Genomic DNA, 23,971 nt, shown 5'->3' on the forward strand with positions numbered 1-23,971 from the left:
CAAAAAACAAATAAAGATTTGATTTAGTTTTCCTGATTGAAATGTAGATTTTTGTTCAATAAAAAATTACAAAAAACAAAGGTTTGTACATTGAAAAAAGGGAAATAGTAAAAAATAGATAAAACAGGTGAATTTAGATATTTTACAAAGTTAATAATTGTCTCAATATAAACTGAATTTTAACATACCTAATTAATTTGTGTGGTATCAATTGACAGTGTTTGTTTTTTATTGATTCAACAATGTTCTCTTTCCAGTGTAATACAGCCAGTATTTTAGAACACAGTGAAACTTATTACAATTCAAATCAATGGCATTATTATAATCATTGTCATTATTATCCCGACGACAATTTTAATGAAATCCATAATCTGTGAATAACTTAGTGGAAACAAATGGAGGCCATGCACTGGATCAGTTCAGATCAGAGTGGTTAACAGTGTTGGGGAGCATCAGCATACACATAATCACAGAGATAAGAGCTGGAAGCCGATAATACACAGTCAGTAGCATTCACTCATAGTAAACAAGTCTCAGCAGGAAGTAGAAAGAAAATACAAATTAAAACTTTTGTGGTGAGATGAGGCTAACCTTCGTACAAATACAGCCGTGAGCCAGTGTGAATTTCTAGGTAGGTTTTGCAGTAGTTTAAATTATTAACACACGTAGGAACAGAACCGGAGGAGCGGGTCGATGAAAGAGAAAAGTTTGAACAGCCATGTTGTTGTAGACTAGTGGGAGCGGAGGCTAATGTAAACAAACCTCGCAGAAGTCTGGTGGAGAATCTATTTCCATTTCAAAGAGAAGTTCTGCTGAGAAAGAGAAACTGCAGAGAGGTTGTTTTGTATTTTAGGGTGAACTGTGTTTGATCTAATTTTTTCCAATTTCAGTGATACGCTGTGGAATGGAGCAAGAAACGACTAAATTTATAGAGCAACATTTTTGAGAATTATGCTTATTTACGCTCATTTGCCGACAGTTGAACTCGATGAGAAGATTTGATTGCTTGTTTTCCACTGTTCCCAATCTTTATGCTACGCTAAGCTAAGTAACACGTGCACGGTTGTCAGACCCTTAGCAAAGATCCAGTATAACTTTTTGAGCATTTTATTGATGAGTTTCTGTGGAAATTTTGTGAACTGTCAGAGTTGCCCCATTGGATTACATTGGGGCCCCTCCTCCAGGTTTGTAGCTGCCAGCGGAGACGATCTACTGGACTGATTTCAGAAGTTTTTGCTAGTCCATCATCTACAAGGCTTTATCCTTTCAGGGACAGAGCGTCAGGCAATCACAGGGCCAACAAAGACAAACATATAATGTCAATCTAGAGTCTCCAATTAACCAGTTTGAGATGAGTTCCAGCCAAACCAAGAACCTCCATACTGTGAACCATTGTAATGCTTATTTAATCAGGTTAATCAGATGAACACGTTTTCCACCAGGGAATCCTGGTCAAGATGGGCAGCAAATGAAATTCATCTATATGTCATGTATAAATAAAAGCAGGGACAGACACCACATCAAATATCAGACTATAGCACAGATCAGTGGCAAAAATAAATTATGGAAAATGAAAAGCACATGTTCAAAGTAAGGACACTGTTCTATGGAAACTGATTTGATGTATATTTATCGCACAAGAGTGGTGTCGATCTTCTAAAACAGCAAATCAGCACATTTCCCCCCCGAAATTGTCAAACTATTACCATGAAGCTAAACATGTAAATATTTCACAAAGGAAGAAAACTGTACAAGTATCCAGACTGTAAAAAACAAACAAAAGAGAGATTAGAATATATACATGAAATGCACAATGCATGGCTCATTCCCGCTGTCCAGGCACCAGTGACGATACCATATCGATAAGATGAGAGGACGTACTGTATGGCATGTTAGCATCACAGCTGAAATCAAACACAGCGACACACAAAAAGAAACTCGGGTGTTGTTGCTTGGGTTGTGGAGTCTTTGGGTGATTCGGTTTCAGTCTGGTCTGTGATGAGCGCTGCGATGGCGACTGAGCCCGAGAGCCGAGGAAGCTTTGCTTTGAAAAGTCTCTGGCAATGTGCGGTCATGACCGGACGGTTCAGTCTGGGTTTGTCCCCTCCGGCGAGACAAGCGTCCTCAGCTGGAGCAGGCTAGATCGGCTCCACGTAATTGGCCGGGTACAGACCCAGCTTGCCGGTGTCCAGACGACCTTTACACCAGCCCTGCTCGTCCTCGTCTTCCAGCTTGATCAGCTCGTCGCCTTGATCCATGAGAGGAGACAGAAATGTGAACATAAGGTAACGCAATTCACGTCAATTTTATTTGTCACAAAATATTAAAAAAACACGTTGGACTTTAGTTTATCCTTAAATAAATCTACTGAAGAGGAGGGTATTAATTCGACTTAAGTTTTTACTTCATCAGAAAATGCTCCCAGCTGCTGAAGTTGTTGGTTGTTTCCTCAGACTTTGTTTGGACTGGGTTCTTGGATTTATACTCCAGTTGTTTGGACTTTGAACTTATTATTTCCTGTTTTACTTTGTTAAGTTTTTGTCTCTTGCTTTTTTTTTTAAACTTCCTGTCTTTGTCCCATTTCCTGCCTCTGAGTGTGTCTGTCCACGCCTGATGTGTTTCACCTGTACTCAATCATTCTCTGTGTATTTAGTCCCGTCCTCCCAGTCCTCCCAGTTCCTCTCTTCAGTTTCGTTTCTGTTCAGTTTTTTTCCTGCTCTGTTTCCTCCCTGATGTTTTTTGTCGCTTCTGGTTCCATGAGTTTTGGATTCGTGAATTTCTCTCAGACTGTAAACTGGTCTTTTTGATTCAATACTCTCATCTTTACTTTCTTTTTCATATTTTTGTGAATTTCTGATGAGATAATTTAGGGATCTTGATGAAAATAACAAGGCTCATTTAAGGAACTGATATCTATGAGTGTGTGTAATTTTTGCAGCTTGATTGAAATGAAGGGGACTGTTGGGCTTCAGCAGTGGAATTTGCTCTACTGAGTTCTATATATATATTTTAAATTTAAATTGACCGGTTCTTGTTGCCTCTTATTGTTTCATTGTTCACGCTTCGTATACTTAAAACTTTATTTTTGTGCCATTTTTTGGTAAAATATGACAAAACACTAAGATTCTGTTTGTCTCTAGTGGAGCTGGGTATTTCTCCTCATTTCATGTAACTGCTTTTTCTTATGTTGGTTATAGCTTCTGTTTTGCCTTTGCAAGTCAGCCGGATCAGTGTCAGGATCGTAGTATAGTGTATATACAGCATAGTATATAGTACAGGAACCTTGCTTGAAAATTAAACAATGGCTTGAGTGGAAACTGTTGTGGCAGCGATTCAACTTGCGCGACAGGATCAACCTTGTGACAGTCAGCGTACGCCAGGAGTCACCGGGCACGATGCTCACCTGCTCTAAAGCTGAGCTCGTCCTGCTCCTGTCCGTCGTAGTCGTACAGCGCCTTCACCCTCACGCCCGTCACCGCGTCCTCCTCGAACGGGTTCACAGCTCCGTTGGTGTCGTTGCCCGAGTCCGGTGCCGTCTGGTCCTCGTCCGACCACTCGGTGGAGGCCGTGAACGCCTGGTTCTTCTCGTAGCTGCTGACACTAAAAACAACACAGTTCAGCAGAAAATTAATATATTTCATTATTGCCGGTTTATAGGTTTTATTGAATCTTTCCAGTGTGTAGTTTGTGTTTTTTTTCTTTTTGATAGCCAAATATCTACACAGGTATTGTTTTCATTATTAATATTAATAGATGTAAACTTTTCTTTAAAATATGTCAATATTTTTTAAGTACCTTGTATGAGGAAAGACCAATTTCTGCCTTGACAAAAGTAGACAAATTATTTTCTATTTCTAAAAGATAATTTATAAAAATACTTTAATATTAATCTCAAATAAAATACCACAATCCAATACATTTTTGTAGAGAAGCTTACAAATAATAAATCTTTATCAGACAGTGAAGCTCACGTTTGGATAATCTGAAATATTAGATCACACACACATATGTGAATATGTTTTACCTTCCGCTGTCTCCAGCCGGAACTTGGTCCACTCCTGTTGTGACGTTTGTCAGCATGATGCCATCGCTGCCTTTCTTTGACTTCTCCTTCTTCGAGATGCTGTGGGAAAGCTCCGGGTTGTATTCCTGCGAAACACCATCGGATTGAGGTTTGTTATTTCTGCCCTGCGCGATAACTATTTCTTAATGAATCAGTGAAACCGCGTATCATTCAGTGACATGATTTGGTCTCTGCAAGCAGAAATGAAACATGTGATTATTTGGAGCATGAGAGGTGAAATCCGATCCCACATTCAGGACAAATCTAATACCAGGTGTGAACAGGGCCATTTATTCAGGAGATTGTTTATTAGGAAAAAGGTAAATACACTAAAACTAGTTATTTGTGGTGTTGTTGTGTTGGTTCTTTTATTTAAAAAACCTCACTAGTATTATTTTATAAATAAAATTACTTTTATCCAAAGGGACTTCCAATAACTTTTAGGCACAAGGACACTTCGGCGTGCAGATGCAAAATAATAAACATGTGTAAGTATAAATGTATAATTCAATAGCACCAGAAATTGGTCATGTCAGTTAACCTAAACTCTCTGAACAAAAATAAAATTATAATGTACATGAAGGTAATTTTGTATATTTACTGGTTTGTTAAAGCTGAGTGTTTTTCTTATCTTAATCTTTATTGCTCCTGTCAAACATGTCAAATGTGACGCGTGTGATTGGCAGCACATGAGACCGGATGCATGCCGGTGTCCAGGGACGATATCACGTCCTCACATTGTATTCATGAGCCTGCTGAGACATTTCTGTACCTCAAACTGGGGCCAGTTCATGTGCATCTCTGGGCCGTGGATGTTGCTGAACAGCTTCAGGTCGTCCTCCGCGCTGGCTGACGTGATGGTGTGTTCAAGATCTCTGTAAACTGTAGCATAACTGTGGGGAAACAAAGAGTTCAGAGTGAGTTGATAATCAGCTGGTGGGCGGGTTTCGTGGTCTCGGTGGGTTTTGAACGCCTCGGACCTTTGGTTCTCTGTGAGGTTGAGGTGGCGTTTGACGTCCAGCAGCACCTCTCGGAGGAAGCTCAGCCTCTTCTCCTCAAACTGCTGACACTGGCTGAACACCGTCTCCATGTTTTCCATGTACTGAGGGGTGTTCTTACTCAGCTCGTCCAGAGACTTCTCATACTTCTCCTTCGCCTGGTTTACGACAGAGACAAAAAACAAACGCTCAACAGCGTGACCGCGAATATTTCACAAGTTATTGGTCATTTATTTGAACTAATGTCGAAGCCTTTAACGGCTGTGAGGACTTTCCATACAAGCACATTAACAGAAAAGGAGAAAGTACAAGCCACAATACGGAAACACACAATCACAGAAGGAGGGAAAAGGAACAGATCTACTTTACTGAGGCTAATTTTCATTTTATTCCTTGACTCAGAAATCCATGATTTGACCACAGTAGATAACTCTGCTTGTTTCATTCTCAACATCTGCTGTTTAAGACTGACGTTAAATTCATGTTCCTGTTGTGTGTCTTCTGTAGTTGTTTAGTGTCTTTTGCCTTTGGGTTCTCGGTTGTGTGAGACGTCTCTGGCACTGTCCCTTTACCACGTCTTCCTTTTTTTTCATCTCTGGGGTCAAAAGTGAAGCTTGTTGACCCTGAATGTGTCTTTAAGCACGAGATTAAGTCATGAGTGTGAAGGTGAAGGCCGTCACTGAGGAGCAGAGTCCACTTCACCACAGAACAGCTCGTGTGGAAGCAGTGAGGGGGGGAGATAACAATCTTACGCTGACAACACCCCTGCTAAACTAAAAAACAGCTCTACATTTTTTTTTGATAGCCACTGAGCTTTGACTTGTTCTTTTGAAAAAATAGCTGGATCCCACAGATCTGTTGGAGCTGCAGTTCTCACCTTCTGTGAATCCTGTTTGCACTTGTCCAATTTCTCTTGGAGTTTCTTCTGCTGCTCGGCGGCGACCGAGGCCTCGCCCTTGCTGTTGGCCTCTCTGGTGGACGCCAGCTTCTCCTCCTTACAGGCCATGTGGTACGTCTTCTTGGAAGCCTCCAGCTGCAGCGGGAGACACAACATGAATGAAACTGTATGAAAGCTATATGTGGAAAAAATAAATAAATATACATTGGAGCAGATCTGGATTTTTTTCACATCTTCTTTCTTTAACATTGAGAGATATGGTGTTTTTCTACATATGTATTGATCTCTCAGAGAATAATTCATGAATCTTGATGAAAACGTCATATTTGCAGAACTGATATCGGTGAAGCTTGATTGAATTTTAAGGGACCGTTGAGTTGACTTTTTAGAAGTAGTAAATCACAATCTTACTTATAGCAATTGTATTGCGTATAACTGTATGTAAAAATGCAAAATGGAGAGTCTTGATTGGAGGCTTACATTGTCGAGAAAACAATTCATTTTATTGGGTTTTGTCTCAAAGTAAACAGTGAGTTCAATCACATCGACGGCTGCTGTGCTGCTCTTATGAAAACTCACTTTTGAGAAATGTGACTCAGCAACTGTGAAGAAATGTAATTTGTCACTCAAAAAAATTATATCTGAGAAAGTCAACAGCAACACATCAGCTCAGAAACAATGTTGCGGTAATTTCTCAAAACTGTCAACAGCACCAACAAATCTCATTCATCACTCGTAGCAGAAAACCTCAAACATTCAAAACGAACCCAGGAACCTGTTTTTCATTAGTATTCAAAATGGCCGGATCAGTGACACCTCCCTCCCTCACCTCTTTCAGCTTCTTGGCCCACGGTTTCTGAGCCTTCTTGAAGCCCTCGTCTGCCTCTTTGGTTTCCTTGAATCCTCCCATCATCTGCTTGTGGTACGAGTCCTTCTGCCAGTTCTTCACCTTCTCGAAGTCCTCGTTGATCAGATGGTTCTTCACGTCCTGGTGGAGCTCGCTCACCTTCTCCGCCTCCGTCATCACCGCCATCCAGGCGCGCTCGACCGTGCCGTACTGAGGTCCTGCACGGCGGAGGGAACGAAGGGATGAGCAAAACACTGTCGCTTTGATATCAAGGCGAACGACCTCCGGACGTCGCAATCGTCTCACCTTTGTCCACCAGCTGTCTCCATCTCTTGGACCACTCGGTCAGCTGCTGCGCGTAGGCCTTCTCGATCTTGGCTCGCTCCTGGATGCAGCTCATCACGTCGTTGCAGAGCCGGTGACCATCGTCGATACGCTTCACGGAACGTTTGTAGTTTCCAACCTGATGAAAAATATATAATATATCAAGTTTCTTTCTGTAATTTAATTTGATCGTTAGCTGTTGTATATTGTGTGTTGTTTCTTTTTAGTTTCACATGTTTCATTTGTTTTGTATCTTTGGTCACCGAAGTGTTTCGGCCTCTGGCTCTGCTCTGGTATTTAATCTGAGGTCAGGTATTGATTTACTGTTCGACGCTTTTCAAATATGATGAAGGAAAAGATCGACGTCTTTCTGAGAGTCGGATGACAGGATCAATACCACGTCCATATCTGTATGTTAAGTAGCTTAGCATGAAGTCTATCTTGGCTGTGACCAACGGGAACAAAACATGTTTGTTAATTAAAGAGCGTGAGAGATGCTTTGGGATTTTTTAAACAAAAAGAAAGTGGAAGAGCAGCTGATCTGAGATAAGTCGAAAAGCTGCTGCACCATATTAACTGGAGCAGCATGAGAGTTGTGTCCGCGAACTTCCTGCTTGAAGATTAGATTAGTGTCAACAATGTAAAGCATAAAAAATTCCATAACAAATTCCAAGAGCACAAGACAGAGCCATGAATCAGCTAAATATATATATTAATTGCCAATTTAATCAATTTATCAACTGTGCTTGAAGATAAAGATAATCTATCAGAGTCGATTTGAGGAAATCTGAATTCCTAAATGTGTGTGTGTGTGTGTGTTGCAATGCAATAAAAGTGAGTGGGGTGTGTGGGTTCAAAGGATAGTATTGGATTGGATTGTGTTTTGTGGACTCAACACTTCACCCACTTCACCCAGTAGATAAGTAAATTTCCATTTTTTGGTGAACTACCCCTTTAAGTTCATATCATTTATAACTCCATGGATGCAGAGCAGCAGCCTCTCAGAGAGCTGCTGCTCTGCCCGGATACAGAGCCGACCACAGCTCACTGCATCCATTTCACACCCTCATGACACAGGGGAAAATCTTTGTGTGTCTTCACCGGAAGAAAACGACATGTTTACCTGCTCCTCACGGAACAATGCCCTCGACAGACGTGGACTAAACGTGTTCCACAGCACCTCTGTGCTCCAGCAGAGCCGAGTCAGCGATTAGCCGAGGCGGCACTGCAGCAGCTCAGCTGTGATGTAGTGAGCGTGAGCTGAGAGCAGACACCTCGGCTAAAGGGACATGATGAGGATAAAACACACACAAGGCGAGTCTGAGGAGAAAACGTGTGAGAAGTGTTTTACCGAGGAGTAAATCCATCATACGTGTAGTGAGTCCAAACATGCAGTGTCTCTACAGTTTGTGTTTACACTGTGAACGGTCTCCAGCTCTCATATATAATGAAAAGACTTCTGGGAACTCCAATTACAGCTAAATTATATGTGTTTGAAACAGGTTGTTGGTTTTGTAATCCTGTGGGAGAAACCCAGTACAACACACAAGCTCAAACAAATAATCAATTATTCAATCGACAAAACTCTGCCTCGGCTTTGATGGATGATTAAATCATTTTTCAAGCCTTCGCTCAGCTTCTCATTCACTCCATTTTTCTGCTTTCCTTTGCCTTATGTGACTGTCACAGTCTCGCTTGTAGTTAAAGATGTTTAATATCTGTCAACAGCCCACAACAATATAGAAACAAATGTATTCAATCAATGTTATTGTCAGGCAAGGGAAACATTTCAAAAACTTGTAAAAAGAAATGTCTTTTATTCCTTCTAATGTCAGGGCAGACAACCCAAATACAGACCGCACATGGGGACAGGTCAAATACAGAGCACTATTTTGAGTTATGGGTTCAGTACACAGTCAAATCTTGCAGAGGAATCCAAACCCACAGAAGCAAAGGCAATGTCTAAAAACCTGGTCATATAAACACGAGGAGTAGCAAACACTAGGGGCAAGGCTGGATGTTACAAAAAATATTTGCAGCAAATAACAAACTCAAACAACAAGGACACAACGCCAAATCAAAACCTCTTCAAACTACCCCTATAAGGGCAGAGACGTGACAAATAAGACCTGAGGAAACTTAGTTCAGACTCATCGAGAGCCACAGACACAACGTCTGAGGATCAAGCGACGCGTATCAGCCATTTCTCTTGCTTTCTAAGTAGACTAGGCTACAGGTGAGTGTTGTTAATAGATCAGACACCGAGGTCTGTGCTTGTGATTACACACGAACCATGAAGCTGTTGCTACATACAGAAAGAGCAGGTTCAGAGGGAGTTCATCTCTTGGCAGCGTCAGCTTCCAGTCCGGTCTAATCTGTCAAAAAGGTGTCCCCCCACCCCTTCGCCACTGCCTCACCTCCCAGAAGCTGTCTGTGGTCTCCTCCTGGCCGCCGGGCTCCTCGAACACTCCAGACATGGTCCCGGATTTGGCAGGAAGGCTTCAGGCTGTGGCGGTCTGCAGCAGAGTGACGCTCCTCATGCACTGTGAAGAGAAAAAGAGAAGATGAGCACGGAGGAGGAGACGTGAGGCGCATAAACACCTGAATCTGGTTATAAGAACAACCTGGATCTCACTGGGATCACATGTTAAGAACGGGTGTCTGGGTCCATGTCGCTGTAAAAAACAGAATCGCTTTCGGTTTCGTCGAATCACTTCCAGACAGAGTAATTATTCCAGCAGCTCATGTGATTTCAACGTCACAGTATTAATCTTAATTAGAAGAGGGGAAGTATTTATGTGACTGGGGAAAAGCAGCAAGAGAAATATTAACTGCTAATTGCTTAGAAACAATTACCCATGCCGGATAAATGCATGTGACAATTATTCAATAATTCTCTGTGATTGAAAATATTTGTAACTTTGGCTGCTACAGGTCTCTCAATTAAAACGTAAATCAAAACCACTGCAGACGAAAATCTACCTGATGCAACTCGGACGCAAATTATGATGTTAAGAAGAGGTGACGCATTAAAGTTTATCAACGTTACACAGCAATCTGACTGGCCTTGTCTTTCCTTCATCAAAAACGATCAGATCTATCTGTCCACCTCCCTGTGTCACCTACTTATCCATCTAGGTTTTTAACTGAACAGGCTGCTGTGCACGGACCCAGGAGGTCAAGAGGTTGTCTTTGAAGAGACAGTCTGCTTTGGAAAAACAAAAACATAGACACAAAATGACCAGAAAGAGATGTAGAAACCAAAGCGCTAAAAGGTGTAAAACAAACCACTGTGACTACAAAGAGATGCACAACTGCCACAGAGACGCTGAAAAATAAAAATAAAAAGTCCAAGAGAAAAAAAAGTTAACAAAGAAACAAAAGAGCTGGAAATCAGCCTTTATCTCACCTTGTGCTTTAGAAACTGTTTCATATTTGTTTATAACACTTTGTCACTTGCTCTGGGGAAGGTAAATAAACTTTAGGTACTTAATTACGATCACAAATAGATAGCAAACAACCACAGAGGGACCTCAAAGAAACAGAAAAGGTTAAAAAATAAAAGACTGATGGATTTTCAAAGTCACAAAGACGATCAAGTGAAGTATATGATTTCAAAGACTGTCATAAAGGACACAGACAGACTATAATAAGAGCCTGACAGCAATTTCACGAAGGTACTAACCCATTTAACTGTCACAGATTCACAAAGTGTGCGGAAATCATAATGGGTAGGAGATGACCAGACTTTGTTCTATCTTTTTATCGTTCTTCAAATACGATATGAAATGATATTTTGACAGAAATCTGAAGATCCATGAATTATTCCCCCTGGAAATATAGAAGAGAATATAAAAAAGGCCCTATCATGCACTGTTAAAGAAAGTGCCAAAACGTAATGGGTTCTTTCTTGGAACCTGTTTCAGAAATTTAGAATTTGTTTAGAAAAACATGTTAATTGGTGAGGTTTTGTGATGCTGGTGGTTTGACTTTGTTTGATTTGTTTATTTTTTATGGCAAATTCATAACTTAAACCATTATTTGATTAGTAACAAACTGTTATTATCTCCTTATCGACAAAACCCTTGACACGGACAAAGCTGCGGATGAAGAAAAGTTTCATCCAGAAGAGACACAATAACAAAACAATAGAGAGCGAAGGAGCAGGGCTGTGTTGTGATAGGAGGTCAGGGGGAGGGGCCGGAGCTGTGTGGGTATTTGGGTCAAACGTGAACCGACGGATGGATCAACACTTTTCACAATGAAGTGATGAGAAAATATTTAAAAATCCAGTCAATCAGAGGAAATCTCACCCGAGAGCTTTGGGCAAAACCAACCGTAGCGTGGAGCGCGGGGTGGAGAGGTGGGTGTTCATCATGCTTGGTTAATCCATTAGCAACACGCAGAGAGGGGGCTTTTGTTCAGCGGAGAGCTTCAGATAAAGCAAAGGAAAACAACCGCTGACTGGCTTCTTCCACTTTTCATCACAACCAACAAGTGAGACAGACACAGGAATCTGACTGTATGTCTGATTTAGAGGAGACTGTGCAGAGAGTTATTCAATGTAGACAAACAACGCCCACATCCACACAAAACCCCCTAAACATTGGGAGCACCATCCAAGCTTTAGCCCCATCTCCCTTCTTGGATTCCTTCTTGAGTCTGTCTCCTCTTCTGCAGCCTCATCATCCTCACAAACAAGAGCACAAGGGATCCCCCATCCCTCTGAAACAAGTGCACAGACATCAACAAATAACAATAAAACACATCACCACAACCTTACAGCATCAACCTGTCAAGAGAGTCACAACCCCGGAGACAAAAGGCCGTCTACACACCCAGAGAGAGAGAGAGAGAGAGAGAGAGAGAGAGAGAGAGAGAGAGAGAGAGAGAGAGAGAGAGAGAGAGAGAGAGAGAGAGAGAGAGAGAGAGAGAGAGAGAGAGAGAGAGAGAGAGAGAGAGAGAGAGAGAGGAGGGAGGACGCAGACCCTCTGCAGAAAGCAACAAAAGCTTACCCCTGGTCCTCCATGAACAGCGGCTAAGGCTACAGCTAGGAGAAAGAGACACGTGGGCTCCTCTGGCAGACAGCCCCTCTCCTCCTCCTCCTCATTCTCCTCCTCCTTCTCCTCCTCTTCCTCGCCTCCTCTCCTGTATACGTTTTTGGTTATGCTCACCGCCGTCCTCTCTGACTGGCTGGAGCATCAGTGAGCAGAGCAGCAGATGAGGAGCCCGTCACCCTGATCTGAGATCTGAGAACTGCTGGCCCAGAGAGCACTCTGCAGGAAAAGACTGAGTGTGTGTGTGTGTGTGTGTGTGTGTGTGTGTGTGTGTGTTTTTCTCAATGAGCGAGGGATAATCCTGCTGTGCTTTGGCTGACAGGCTCAGACGGAGCAGCAGGCCAGGGGGAGGAAGCTGAAGGGCGGAGTAGGGCGGGTGGGTGAGATGCTGTAGCGTGGACGTGTCGGGGCGTTCAATGAGCAGGCCGAGAGAGTTGCAATTCCATCAAAAGTTCCAATTCTGAAGACTGGTTACCTACTACTAGTATTATTATTACTATTATTACTATTGCTCTGCTCAGTTTCCAGGTGTCCAAATACCAGGATGCAATTTGAAAGCTTAAAGACATTAACTTCCTCCATGTCTCTACACCACGGTTTCCTCCGGCAGGCTCCAGCCGGGTGGAGACTAAAGTAATGGAAGGTTACGACACATGAAGTGGAGCGTTTGAAGGGCGGAGGTGACTCTGGGACAGATAAAGCTTGAACGGTTCAGATCGAGCATGAAAGGTCAGAGAGCAGCTCTGTGCTGTTGACACGGAGCCGTAAAGTGATTAATAATTACACAACTCGTCATAAAGTTCAGATCAAAAGTGAAGCTGCACAACTTCATGGCACGTAGAAGTAAAACACAGAGACAAACAAATATATAAATCAATGAGATTCATGAACAAAACCATTGTTAGAAGAAAGAAGGAAGTTACTGAGACGTATCACCATGTTGATTCTCCTCATTTCAAAGCTTGGCCATTATCGAACACATCCTGTGTTTTTCTAAAAACTGCTACAGAACAACAGAGGGAGAGGTCGGTCACCGTGACCTCCCTGACAACCCCACTGTCCCTGTGAGACCACAGGGGACGACAGATTGTCTCTTTTAACTGATCGTCCCTCCGAGCAATTTCCTGCAGGTGAGGAGGAGGACAGACGTGAGGATGAGGAGGAGGATGAAGATGACGTTGTGATCAGCGAGAGGGCATTTGTATTTTTTTTATCATACCTCTGAAAGAATTATTTTCTTGTAAGTATTGTTTAATGCCAACATTCAAATATCATATACCAGTTTATCTATATTTTGACAGAGTCCTCGAAAGTAGATGTATTATGACAATATAAATGGAGGACAGCCCAATGGAGGAAAAATGGACGACGCATCTTCCTCCCAATGTCCAGAAATGAAGCCAGAATATCCCAGATACAAAAGCTGCCATCTTCACAATTGGAATCTGCAGTGTGGTGTTGAGGGGGTGGAGTCAAGGTAGCCAGGTAACGCAAAAACATGCACTCACCCAATCATCAGTCATTCTCAGCTGTCAATCATGATGTTTTTATAGCATTAAATAAAAAATTAAAACCAAACTTATCAGAAACATGAACACTTGAACAAACATCAGGATCATGAGAAATACCTAAAGTAACAGAAAACTATCTCGTAAAACTAAACTCTTCATGGTTTTGTCCCATCTGCTAACCTGGAGCAGACACCGTTTATGAGCTATACTGCAGCCAGCCACCAGGGGGCAATCGTGACGGCTTTGGCTTCACTTTTGGCTACAGTTGTCATGTCGTCCGTCTTCATATCTACGGTCCTGACATTCATGTAGAAGTTTTTTTTTCCTTAAATATCCACGACCAAGATGCACCTCCTCTCCCAGTGTCTGTGGATTTACCCTCCGGGCACAAACACACATCTTGGCCACATTATTCAAAATGCAGCACTTTCTTTCCCTCAGGACAAAGTGTGATGCCGCTGCTGCCCTCATCAGATTCAGCTCCTATATATAGAGGCCCATTCATCAATAATTCACACTGCTGTGTAAACAGATAGGGGAGACGACCGAGCCGAGTCACACGGAGAAACTCTTTAAGGTTTGAGGTAATCTCATGTAATTTTCAACACAATTAGATCATGAAACAAAGAGGGTGATGTAAGGGAGCTGCACCACTGACTGTGTGTAGTTTGTGTGTTTTATGCACTGTGCGTCAAGATATTTTACAGTTTAACCAAACTATATGATTAATAACTATAAAAATAGAGACACAAATACAACCAAATATATAGAACTTGAACTACGAAAATAAACAATTTTTGAACGTAAATATAATAGATACATATTTTCTGCATTTTTCAATAGTTTTCATATCTGCTCACATAAGCCAATATGTCTGTGAAAGGTTCGTATCGGCTGATTTTGATCAGCCCACAGATAAATTGCTCGGGCTGTAATCTACAAAGCAATCTGACCTTCACAGCAGTGGGAGAGTTCATTTCAAATGTGACTTTATTGTGTATTTATGTTGTGAATCAATACGCTTATCCCCAGTTTTCACAGAGAATAATATCCCCACTGATACTGCTGCGATAAACCAAGGATAAACAATTCCAGCTCTAAAAAACATATCCTGCATCCTCATCTGTCATCTCTGCTGCAAATTACAAATGTTGCAGGACAATAAAACTGTGAAGGCAGAACTGTGAGAATCTGCACAGATCAAGAGATGTGATATCATCATTGAAGAGGCGAAGCTGAAACATTCCTCTGCTGCTCGGGTGGTGTTGCTTCATAACCACCAGTGGAAGAAGTGCTGCTGTTGTGCATTTCCCTTATACAAACGTGTGTAACTGTATACATGAAGAAGAGAGAGTCCAACGAGAGAATGCACTGTAAAAAGAAATATAAATCAAGCTGAAACTCGTTCCTTTTTCTCTTCAATATTCATCTAGCTTCAAGAATACAACTGCTGAGCAAACGCTGACTAACCAATGTGTACAACATTCCTGTTTTTTATCAGCTAGAGCCATTCACAGTGCAATCAATGCGTAATTGATCAGCGAGTGCAAAAGGTGATTGCTAACTCGGAGGCCAAACAGGAAACAGAAACTCAGATGAGCAACGACAGAGCGAGAAGACAAATAAAAGAGGGAGCTGGATGCTTCTTATTTGTGTAAATGTTCAAGGTTAAGCCGCAGAAAAGACACCGACAACAAATCCATACCCTCAGTCAGATAAGACAAAGATCAAGGTCTGTGTGAATGGAATGCGAGATGATTTTCTCCACTGTGGTCACTCTCAACCAGGAGCTGCATCGTCTGTTAAGTATCAGAGAACTTGGAAAACAAAGACAGTTGAAGGTAGCTCGCGGCTGCTAGTTTAGCTGTAGAAGAAGAAGCAAACATCCAGACGTGTCATTACAGATCAGAGGAACAGTTTTTACGGAACCTGGTTGGTCACCTGGTGCTGGGCCGCTCGGTCCTCGACAGCGTCACTCCTAGTAATTGTCTGACAGCTTCAAGGAGAATGGACACCTGAGACCGAGAGTTAAAGAGCTTCTCTGCCACCATGACACACACCCACTGTGAGACTGAACTTTGACAGGTCCCTGAGAAGGCGTATTTAGCCATCAATAATTAGCTAGCTGTGAGGAAGGGTGGAGAGCGAGGGCTCTCCCTTGTCACACACATTCCTTGAACCAAGTAGAATACCTCCGCCCTTACAGGGTCACATTTAAATTAACTTGATTTTTATTTGGATCAGCAACAAAGTGCACATATCCACCGATATCCTTCCCCTAAACATGCTTGATTGTTTCATTAATATCCGAGCTTGCATCGTACACCTACTGGAGTGCAGTCTCTGATTACCTTATGAGGTAACTGTGTAACCGGCCAAGAGCTGATGTCATCGGGTGGTACCCAACTGTGGCAGTAGACCTTGCCACGGGGCTCTCACCCACACAGCCAGAGACGGAAGCGTTTCTTTTAAACATCTTTATTGAACCAACCATAAACTTAATCAAACATAAAGTGACTAGCTTTGCAGCTTAGTTCGGGCTTCTCTCCAGTGTCTCAGTCTCTCTAGTGTCTAAGTCTCTGAGCCTCCTGTGAGGCAGCAGACACTGCCTTTTGAGCAAGAGGGCCAATCAGCTAACAGCTCTCGCCAGTGCTGATTGATCCTCTGTGGTGGAGGTGAGGGTGCTCTCCCAGCCCCCTCACCTCCACACCGACCTTTACTCAGCTGCTGCAAAACTTAACCACGCAACTGTCTGGTAGGCGTCCCTTCGGTGGCCAAATCACTCATGGCTTCCATCTCCCGTCCTCTTTCCTGCTTCCACAGCTTCCACAAGAAGCTTGTTCCACCTCCTCCCCAAGAAAACAACCAGCATTACCCACAGTTACCAGTGTAGAACGCATCATGGATAATCTATCACAAGAGTTCCTGACCTTGTTGTCTTTGCTGACAGCGGCTGTGTAGCTAAATTCTGCATTTAACAAGGACAGGACACGTTGTTGTTACAGAGGCCCAGAGTGCATGAGTGGTCCCGAGTTCTGGTGTTTTAGTATGGACGGGGATTACAGAGCCGAAACATTCATGTGGACAGTTTCAGGTTAAGCGGGATGTTTTCAAAACACAGCGTGGTCACATGGAGGAAGACTTATTTTTTCAATCAAGTCCTAGAGCTGACAGCAGCTGACTTGTTGAATTTGCTGGGAAATCCTTGATCTCAGCAGGGAACAGGATTCCTGGACCCGACTCCTCATCCAGAGCTGCACCAAAATGAATGTGTTCCTCCCTGACCCAAACATCATCTTTCCAACAAGTGGACCCTGTGGTCTTTACGTAGTTCTACTTTCTTAGGAAACAGACAGACTGATTCACTCGATCAATACAGATTTGCTGCTGTACAAAGCCACCCGTAGATTCAAATAACAAAGAAAAACACAGATAGGTCAGGACGTGTCATTTTTCCCAGAAATGAAAATGAATCCCTACAACACAAATCCACAAAGCTCTTTCGTAATGAGGTGCAGTGCTGTGAATAAAAGGAGTCAGAGCAGACCAGTGTGTGTGTGTCCTCTTATATTTGCCACAAGCTACGAGCTGAAGCAGCCGATCTCTTTCCATTCATTGTACGACACGAGCCGCAAACAGGAGGATACAACACGCTGCCATGACTCTCTCCTGTCGCCTGGAATCCTTGAAAAGTCACAAAAGAAATGAAGCCACTTGTGTCTCCACGCAGACAGATGCTCGTCTCCTCAGTGCGGGCCATCTGTGTGTCATCTAATCATGTTCCTCCCCACAGGCCTAACTTCATTTGACCCCGGTGTTTGGTTCTATTATCGCAGGAAGTAATTTACGACAACTGCCCACACTGCAGGTCTGGTGTTGCCCCTCGTCCTAAAGGAGATGATCATGCATTCTGCGTGATGGAAATATGGGGATTCCATGGATATTAAATAAAATATATTACAAAGTTCAGTGAGTGTTTTACTTATATACACATTTATCTTGTTTTTGTTCGACCATAGACACAAATATTTGACGACTGAAGCTGCATCACTAAGTTGATAAACTGATTATTCAGTTAACAGAAAACTAATCAGCTACTATTTGATATCAGTAAATAATCAGTCTTTAACTCCAGAGAGTGACTTGGTGCTTTGTTTCATCACAGATGATCTATAATGGACTTTTGACTGTTGCTTAACAGATAAATAAAATAACTGAAGATGTCACAATAGCCTTTACTCTTGTATTTCTTCATTTTCTAACTTTATATTCTATTTATCTAATTTCTTAACGCGTCCTCATCTGCTTGTTTGGTCTGGATCTTTGGATTTTTCAGTTTAGTCCGAAACCAAACTAACAGGTGTGAAAGATTTCCTCAAGGAAAAGAAGCTGAAGTGAGTCGCAGGATTATTTGTAGTCTTCGCCTCAAATGAGATAATGATTGAATGTACAGAACTTTCATTTTGCTGGTGGTAAAACCATAGTAATATTCCAGTGGCAACAAAATCAACATCTCCATTCATATGGATATACTTCTTCATGCAATACGAACCAATCAACCGTTATATGACCACTTCCTCTTGTCTCTCACATCTGTAAGACTCGGCTGGGACATTTGTATGCATGTGAACGGTTGTGAAACAAAGAACCAATTTCTTGTTCTCCAGGGTTAAAAGAATCCAATCAATATTCCAGGACAAGTGTGGAGGGACCTCTGTGCTCACTGCGCTCAATTCCTTTTGGTTCTGTAATCGCTAACCTCTTGTTTCTCTGATGCCCAGTGCAGAGCAGCGGACTAGACAGGGCATTTATTGAAGCCCCAGTTTTCAGCTGCTGGAGACCCAGTGCACACACAAACACACACAAACACACACAAACACACTGACACACACTCTGAGCCCCGGACAGAGGGAAGCTGATACAAGACAGGAATCTCTGAGGGCGAGATGCAGCGACTCATTCACTGCAGCTGCTAAAAGCTATGAGAGGTGCATACACAAACACACACACACACACGCCTGCACACACACAAACTCAACCACAAACACATTACACAAAAAGCCTCAGTTGTTGTTCTGATGAATGAAAACTCCTCTTGCTGTTAGAAATGAGATCCACTCACAGGAAACAAGATGCAGGTACGAGGTATGAATTAAATATCGTATTTTTATTGCATAGGCAAACACACAAAAATGCATCAATACTGACAAAATCTGAACTGAAACAATTGACAACCTTTAACTTCTATTCTTGATGTGTTTAATTGGTATTTTGCATTTTCAACCTAAAGGGTCAATCAATCAGTCAATTGATAGAAAATGTGTCGTTTTGCAAACAAAACTCGAATGATTTCCAGAGTATCGGCTTCTCTTTCTGGATTTGCTGCTTTCCTTTGTCCTTGGTGTGATAATTAACAAATTATTTTAAAGTTTTAAACTCATTGAACAACACAGGCTTATAAAAAACAACATCTTCAGGCCCATCAACTTCAAGAGACTGTGTTTTCACTGTTATCTGACATTTGAATCTGCCAAATTACCGATCTATTACTCGAGAAAATAAATAATCATCAACATCCAAATTACATTAACAGTCACTCAAAGTCCTGCACACAGCACCTCCCTTCCTTCCGCCTCATTTGTTTGGGAAGCACTTCACCGACACCATCAATCTGACACGCCGGGGCCTCGGAGGACCGAAGCAAACCTGCAGCCAGAAACTTCTAATAGCCTCTCTTGTTCCTGCGGGATGGCTTCTCTGATGCACCATCTACACTGCAGAGATGCCCCGGAGATACACACTGATTTAATACGCTCCGCAAAGTGGAAACATGCACGACACGTGACGTGGACCCACAACGACTTGTACGACAATCACTGTGTTGACTGAAACTCTCTCCAGCAGACACACAATAATAAAAATGAGTTTTTTACTTTTAACGACCTAAGCTGTTGAAGGGTAAGAAGACTTCACTTTGTTTGGCAGCAGAACCATCTGAGCTTCTGAAGTATTGGCAGCAATCAGGTAATTAAGAATGAAGACAGTGTATAAATATTAGAAGAGGCCTTAAAGGTTGATTGTGTAATTGGTAATTTCAGGGGATCCATATACTATTCATAATTACTTTTCATTAGTGTATAATCAACTGAAACTAACTTATGTTGGATTAAAACCTTTATATCTACAGTAGCATCTTTAACGATGTCCGCATTGTTGCACCGCCATGTTTCTACGGTAGCCCAGAGCAGACAAACCAAACTGATTCTAGAGAGGCTCTTCCGTGTTTTTTTATAACCTAAAGGCCACTATAGCTTCTCTGGAGACCTGGACTCAGCTAAAGCTCAGAATATAAGAGCTAAATACATAGGGCTTGTTGGCATGAAGCTGCTGATCTGCTCAATAAAAACCTGCTGGTTAAATTCTGCTGATTCAGGATCTGTCGGCTCGGTGCAGAGTCAGACACACGCGCAGGGATTTTTTAATCAGTGTCTGGACGGATGTTTCTAAGGTTACTTCCACACTGCTGCATGTTTATGTTGTTAAAATGGAAATGATCTCCGTCGATATCAATCAGAGGCAATCTCCATCTAAACAGACACACCTGGACATGCATATCACATGAACCTTCACATGCACTGGTCATGTGCATGCAGATCTAATTATGAAGCAGGTTGTCAACTCTGCAGTTGGTTGTTTAGGTTTTTGTCTTTGTGGTGAATGCAGGTGACTGCTTCATTGTCTCCAGCAGAATCTATGTCCATCCACACAAAAATAGCAACCCAAGGGTTTTCAGTCTAAAACTGGACCAGCAGCGTTTCCAAAAGCCTCCACTTGAAAAAGTAAATGTGATTCAAATAAAAAAGCTTTGCACGTCATGAAAGATTTTTTAATTCATCTTTGGGGTGAAAGCTGATAACATCAAGTGGATTTGAAAAGCCAAGACAAATACTGTTTGTAAAGTATTATTTATAGATCCAAAGACATGAGTGTTTATATGACAATGACAAGTCCAAATTACTATACCAGAAAAAAACTGATGATCATCATTTTGTTTTATGTCTATTTGAAAAAAAACGACTGTTTCTTAAGTATTATCTGATCCTGAACCGCCACATAACGACACCTCTGATAGTTTCCCTACAGAATCGCAGCATCACACAGTGAAAAAGCCCTGAGTCTAGTCATGTGTGGTATCAGCTGGACAGACAGGACCATGGGATGCAGACCCCTGAGGCCTTTCAGAAAATGCAGCCCTGCCTTTTTCCCATGATGCCTTGAGAGGATCCTATCTCAGGCTCCAGTTACCATCCAGTTCGAGCCAAAGCCAAAAGCCCAGTTCTCTCACCACTCGGCTGATAAGCACGAGCCTCTGATCCTGGATGTTGGATCCTTTCAACTGTGTACATCATCAGCTTCCGTGTTTGATTTTACATACAATACGAGGATCATACAGAGAAATGGTGGAATTACGTTGATCCCATTACTTTAATATAAATATAAAACTAATTTAACATTAATTATAACTTCAAAGTCTTTTGATTTGAAGGGATACATTAAATTAAATGAACTTCTGAAAGTTTTGAAAGAAGCATAACCAGTTGAACACAGACTCGATGACAGTGGAAGATAAAACTGTTTCTGTTAATAATAATGATGACAGTGTGAACCGTGACGAAGCTCATTGGAGTCGGTGCCTGAAGTCAGTGAAGTCACATGACGTCTCCATCAGGGCTTCCACCACCACATGACGTAAGTGCAGCACTTAAACCAAATGACATGCATCATTCATTCAAATAATAAAACGTTGTAGTCAATACAATATTAGTTAAATAGAAAGCATTTTTTCTCGATTTAGAGCCAGGACTTCTACTCATATTTGGAGGTTATATTTTCCAGTGTGATTTTTTTAAATATTCTTGAAGTCTTTTCAACGTTGTAGTAATTCTCAGAAGAGCTGAGATAAAAATGGAATGTTTAATTTGCATTGACCCCGACTCAGACTTGAATCTGTGGAGGTCTGAGGCCATTACAGAGGCTAAAGGGACGTGTGGAGAAGAATAATTTCTTTCTTTCAATTATCTAAAGTCAGGAGGGGCTGGTGAGCACCAGATGTCACGTGCCGGCCTTGTAGCAACAAATGGAAATTAAATGCAAACTGTTGTGTCTCTGCCCCGCTGGGAATAACTTGGTCAAATTTATTTATACAGAGAAAGAAAGAAAACAGGATTTAGGGTTTAGTCTAATTATTGCATTACCAATGACACCTAATCTGTCACTGCTCCTCCACAAACAGACAGGAGGGCAGCAAATGAAATGAGTGTTCCTAATGTGTCACATAAATTAAACCAATTAGACACCTGCTCAAATAAAACCAGGGACACACACGGGTCAACTCAGCGATTAGATTTCCATGAAATACAGCAGAAGTTTGTCCAGCACTGGGATGACTGTGTTTGTGTTTCATGAGAAAAACCCCTTCACTGACTCACAATGTTTCTAAATGGTTCCTGAAAGCAGCAGAGTGTTTGTTCTAGTCGCGTTATTGCAGGTTGATGAGCTCGATAGCCAGAAACAAGATGAGATGATTTCATCTATCAAACATTTACCAGAGGCCGGTGGATTTATATTCAGTCTGTAAACAAACTGAGTGAGAGGATTTGTGTTGCTGTGGTCATTCTGTGTCTCTTTGTAGCTGTTTTGGATATTTTGTCGTTGTTTCCTGGTCATTTTGTATCAAAGTATTGACAAACTTTTTGTTCTTTCTGTGTCTATTTGTTATTATTCTGTGTCTTCCTGTCATAATTTTGTGTCTCTTGTAGCTCTTCAAAGTTTTGTGGATTGTTGTGGTTATTGTGTGTCATTTTGTAGCCGAATTAAATCACCTAATCGTTGTTTGGTGTCTTCTGGAAATCAAAATGTTGGGCTTTGTGTTTTTTTTTTGTGTCTTTTAATTGTTATTGTGTCTTAAGGTCTTATGGTCTTGTGGTCACTCTGTTTCTCTGAGTAGCTATTTTGTATTTGGTGTTATTTTGTCAAAGTATTAAGTCAATTTGTGGTCTTTTTGTATCCTTGTGTTCTTTTTGTGTCTTTACATTGTTGTTTTATGTCTTTGTGTTGTTTATTATGTGTCTTTTTGTTGTTGTTTAGTTTCTTTCTATGATCATTTTGTGTCAGTTTGTAGCTGTTCTCTAGATTTTGTAATTTTTTGTGTATTTTATGGTCATTTTGTATATAAATTTGTGTCTTCTGTTCATCTTTTGTCTCTTTGTAGCTATTTCATACATTTGTAAGTCATTTGGTGTCTCTATGTTTAGCCAATTCATGCTCCTTGTGTGTCTTTGAGATTTTAAGAGGCATGAGTCCATCAGAGTTCAGAACCGTGGACAGGGCTCGCTCGCAGTGAGAGATGGAGGTCGACACTTCCCAGCATCTCTGACCTGATCCACCACCAGCTGCTCTACTCCGGCCATAAATCAGAGAAATGTGATGGTGTGGAGGAAACACAGGATTTCCCCTGCACAGACATTATGAACATCATCCCTCCCTGGGCTCTGCTGCAGCCTGAGCCGGCTCCTCTCTGCATCACAGCTTTATTCCACACTGCAAGTGCTGCTAAATGCAATTTTCACAAGTCAAACTGACATTGCATTTAATTATTTTGTATCAGAGGTGTCACAAAGCAGGAGTTTATAGTCTGGTTGTGGATTGAGTTGCATCACCTGCATCTCACCCTAAACTGCTGGTTGGTATTGTGCAAACATGAAACCAAAATTAGACTTATTAACAGACTTTCCTTCTCAAATCGATTCATTTGTTGATATCATGGACTTTAATTGTGTCTCCTCTGCAGCATCAGTGGTTAACAGATGACTCCTCTCATCGACAGGGTTTGTTCAGCAATATAAGAAGCTTTGAATAAACATATTCGACCATCAACAAACCAGCAGTGGACACGGAATAGAAAGAGAAACATACCGGGATGAAGATGTAATCCAGCTCCTGCGTGTGTTGTTTAAAATGTTATCATCGTCTTCATCAGCAGCCTCAGCCTCCGTTCTCTCCCCGCCGGTGAATGTCTCTGAAAGGAGCCGGCAGATGGGGGATGGTCCGGGCTGTTCGCGTCAAGGCAGCCATGATGAGTAGACAACTTCCCGGAAGCTCTTTCAAAACAAACGCTGTAGGGTATGGGCCAGATTACAATTTCTTTATTTAATTCAATTGTTAATGAAATGACACACAGCACTAAGTGGAAAAAATATGAATAAAAAAAGTA

At 41.8% G+C, this 23,971-nt stretch overlaps 1 protein-coding gene across 3 annotated transcripts; it reads right to left on the reverse strand.

Annotated features, from left to right (window-relative positions):
• Positions 1-211: 211 nt before the first annotated feature.
• On the reverse strand, positions 212-23,760 carry pacsin1b (protein kinase C and casein kinase substrate in neurons 1b). 3 transcript variants are annotated; one of them, XM_061069162.1, is made up of 10 exons: positions 23,674-23,760; positions 9,548-9,673; positions 7,113-7,269; positions 6,789-7,024; positions 5,939-6,094; positions 5,044-5,219; positions 4,836-4,956; positions 4,025-4,149; positions 3,404-3,600; positions 212-2,248 (listed from the first exon to the last, which is right to left on the reverse strand). In XM_061069162.1, the coding sequence occupies exons 2-10, from the start codon at positions 9,605-9,607 to the stop codon at positions 2,139-2,141; spliced, it is 1,338 nt and encodes a 445-aa protein (XP_060925145.1). In that variant the 5' UTR covers positions 9,608-9,673; positions 23,674-23,760; the 3' UTR covers positions 212-2,138. The 3 variants fall into 3 exon arrangements, with proteins under 3 accessions (XP_060925145.1, XP_060925144.1, XP_060925146.1); XM_061069161.1 differs by lacking the exon at positions 23,674-23,760 and adding an exon at positions 15,640-15,762; XM_061069163.1 differs by lacking the exon at positions 23,674-23,760 and adding an exon at positions 15,628-15,762.
• Between the last annotated feature and the right edge of the window lie 211 nt (positions 23,761-23,971).

The sequence above is a fragment of the Limanda limanda genome, chromosome 4, assembly GCF_963576545.1.
Source record: "Limanda limanda chromosome 4, fLimLim1.1, whole genome shotgun sequence".
Lineage (NCBI taxonomy): Eukaryota > Metazoa > Chordata > Actinopteri > Pleuronectiformes > Pleuronectidae > Limanda > Limanda limanda.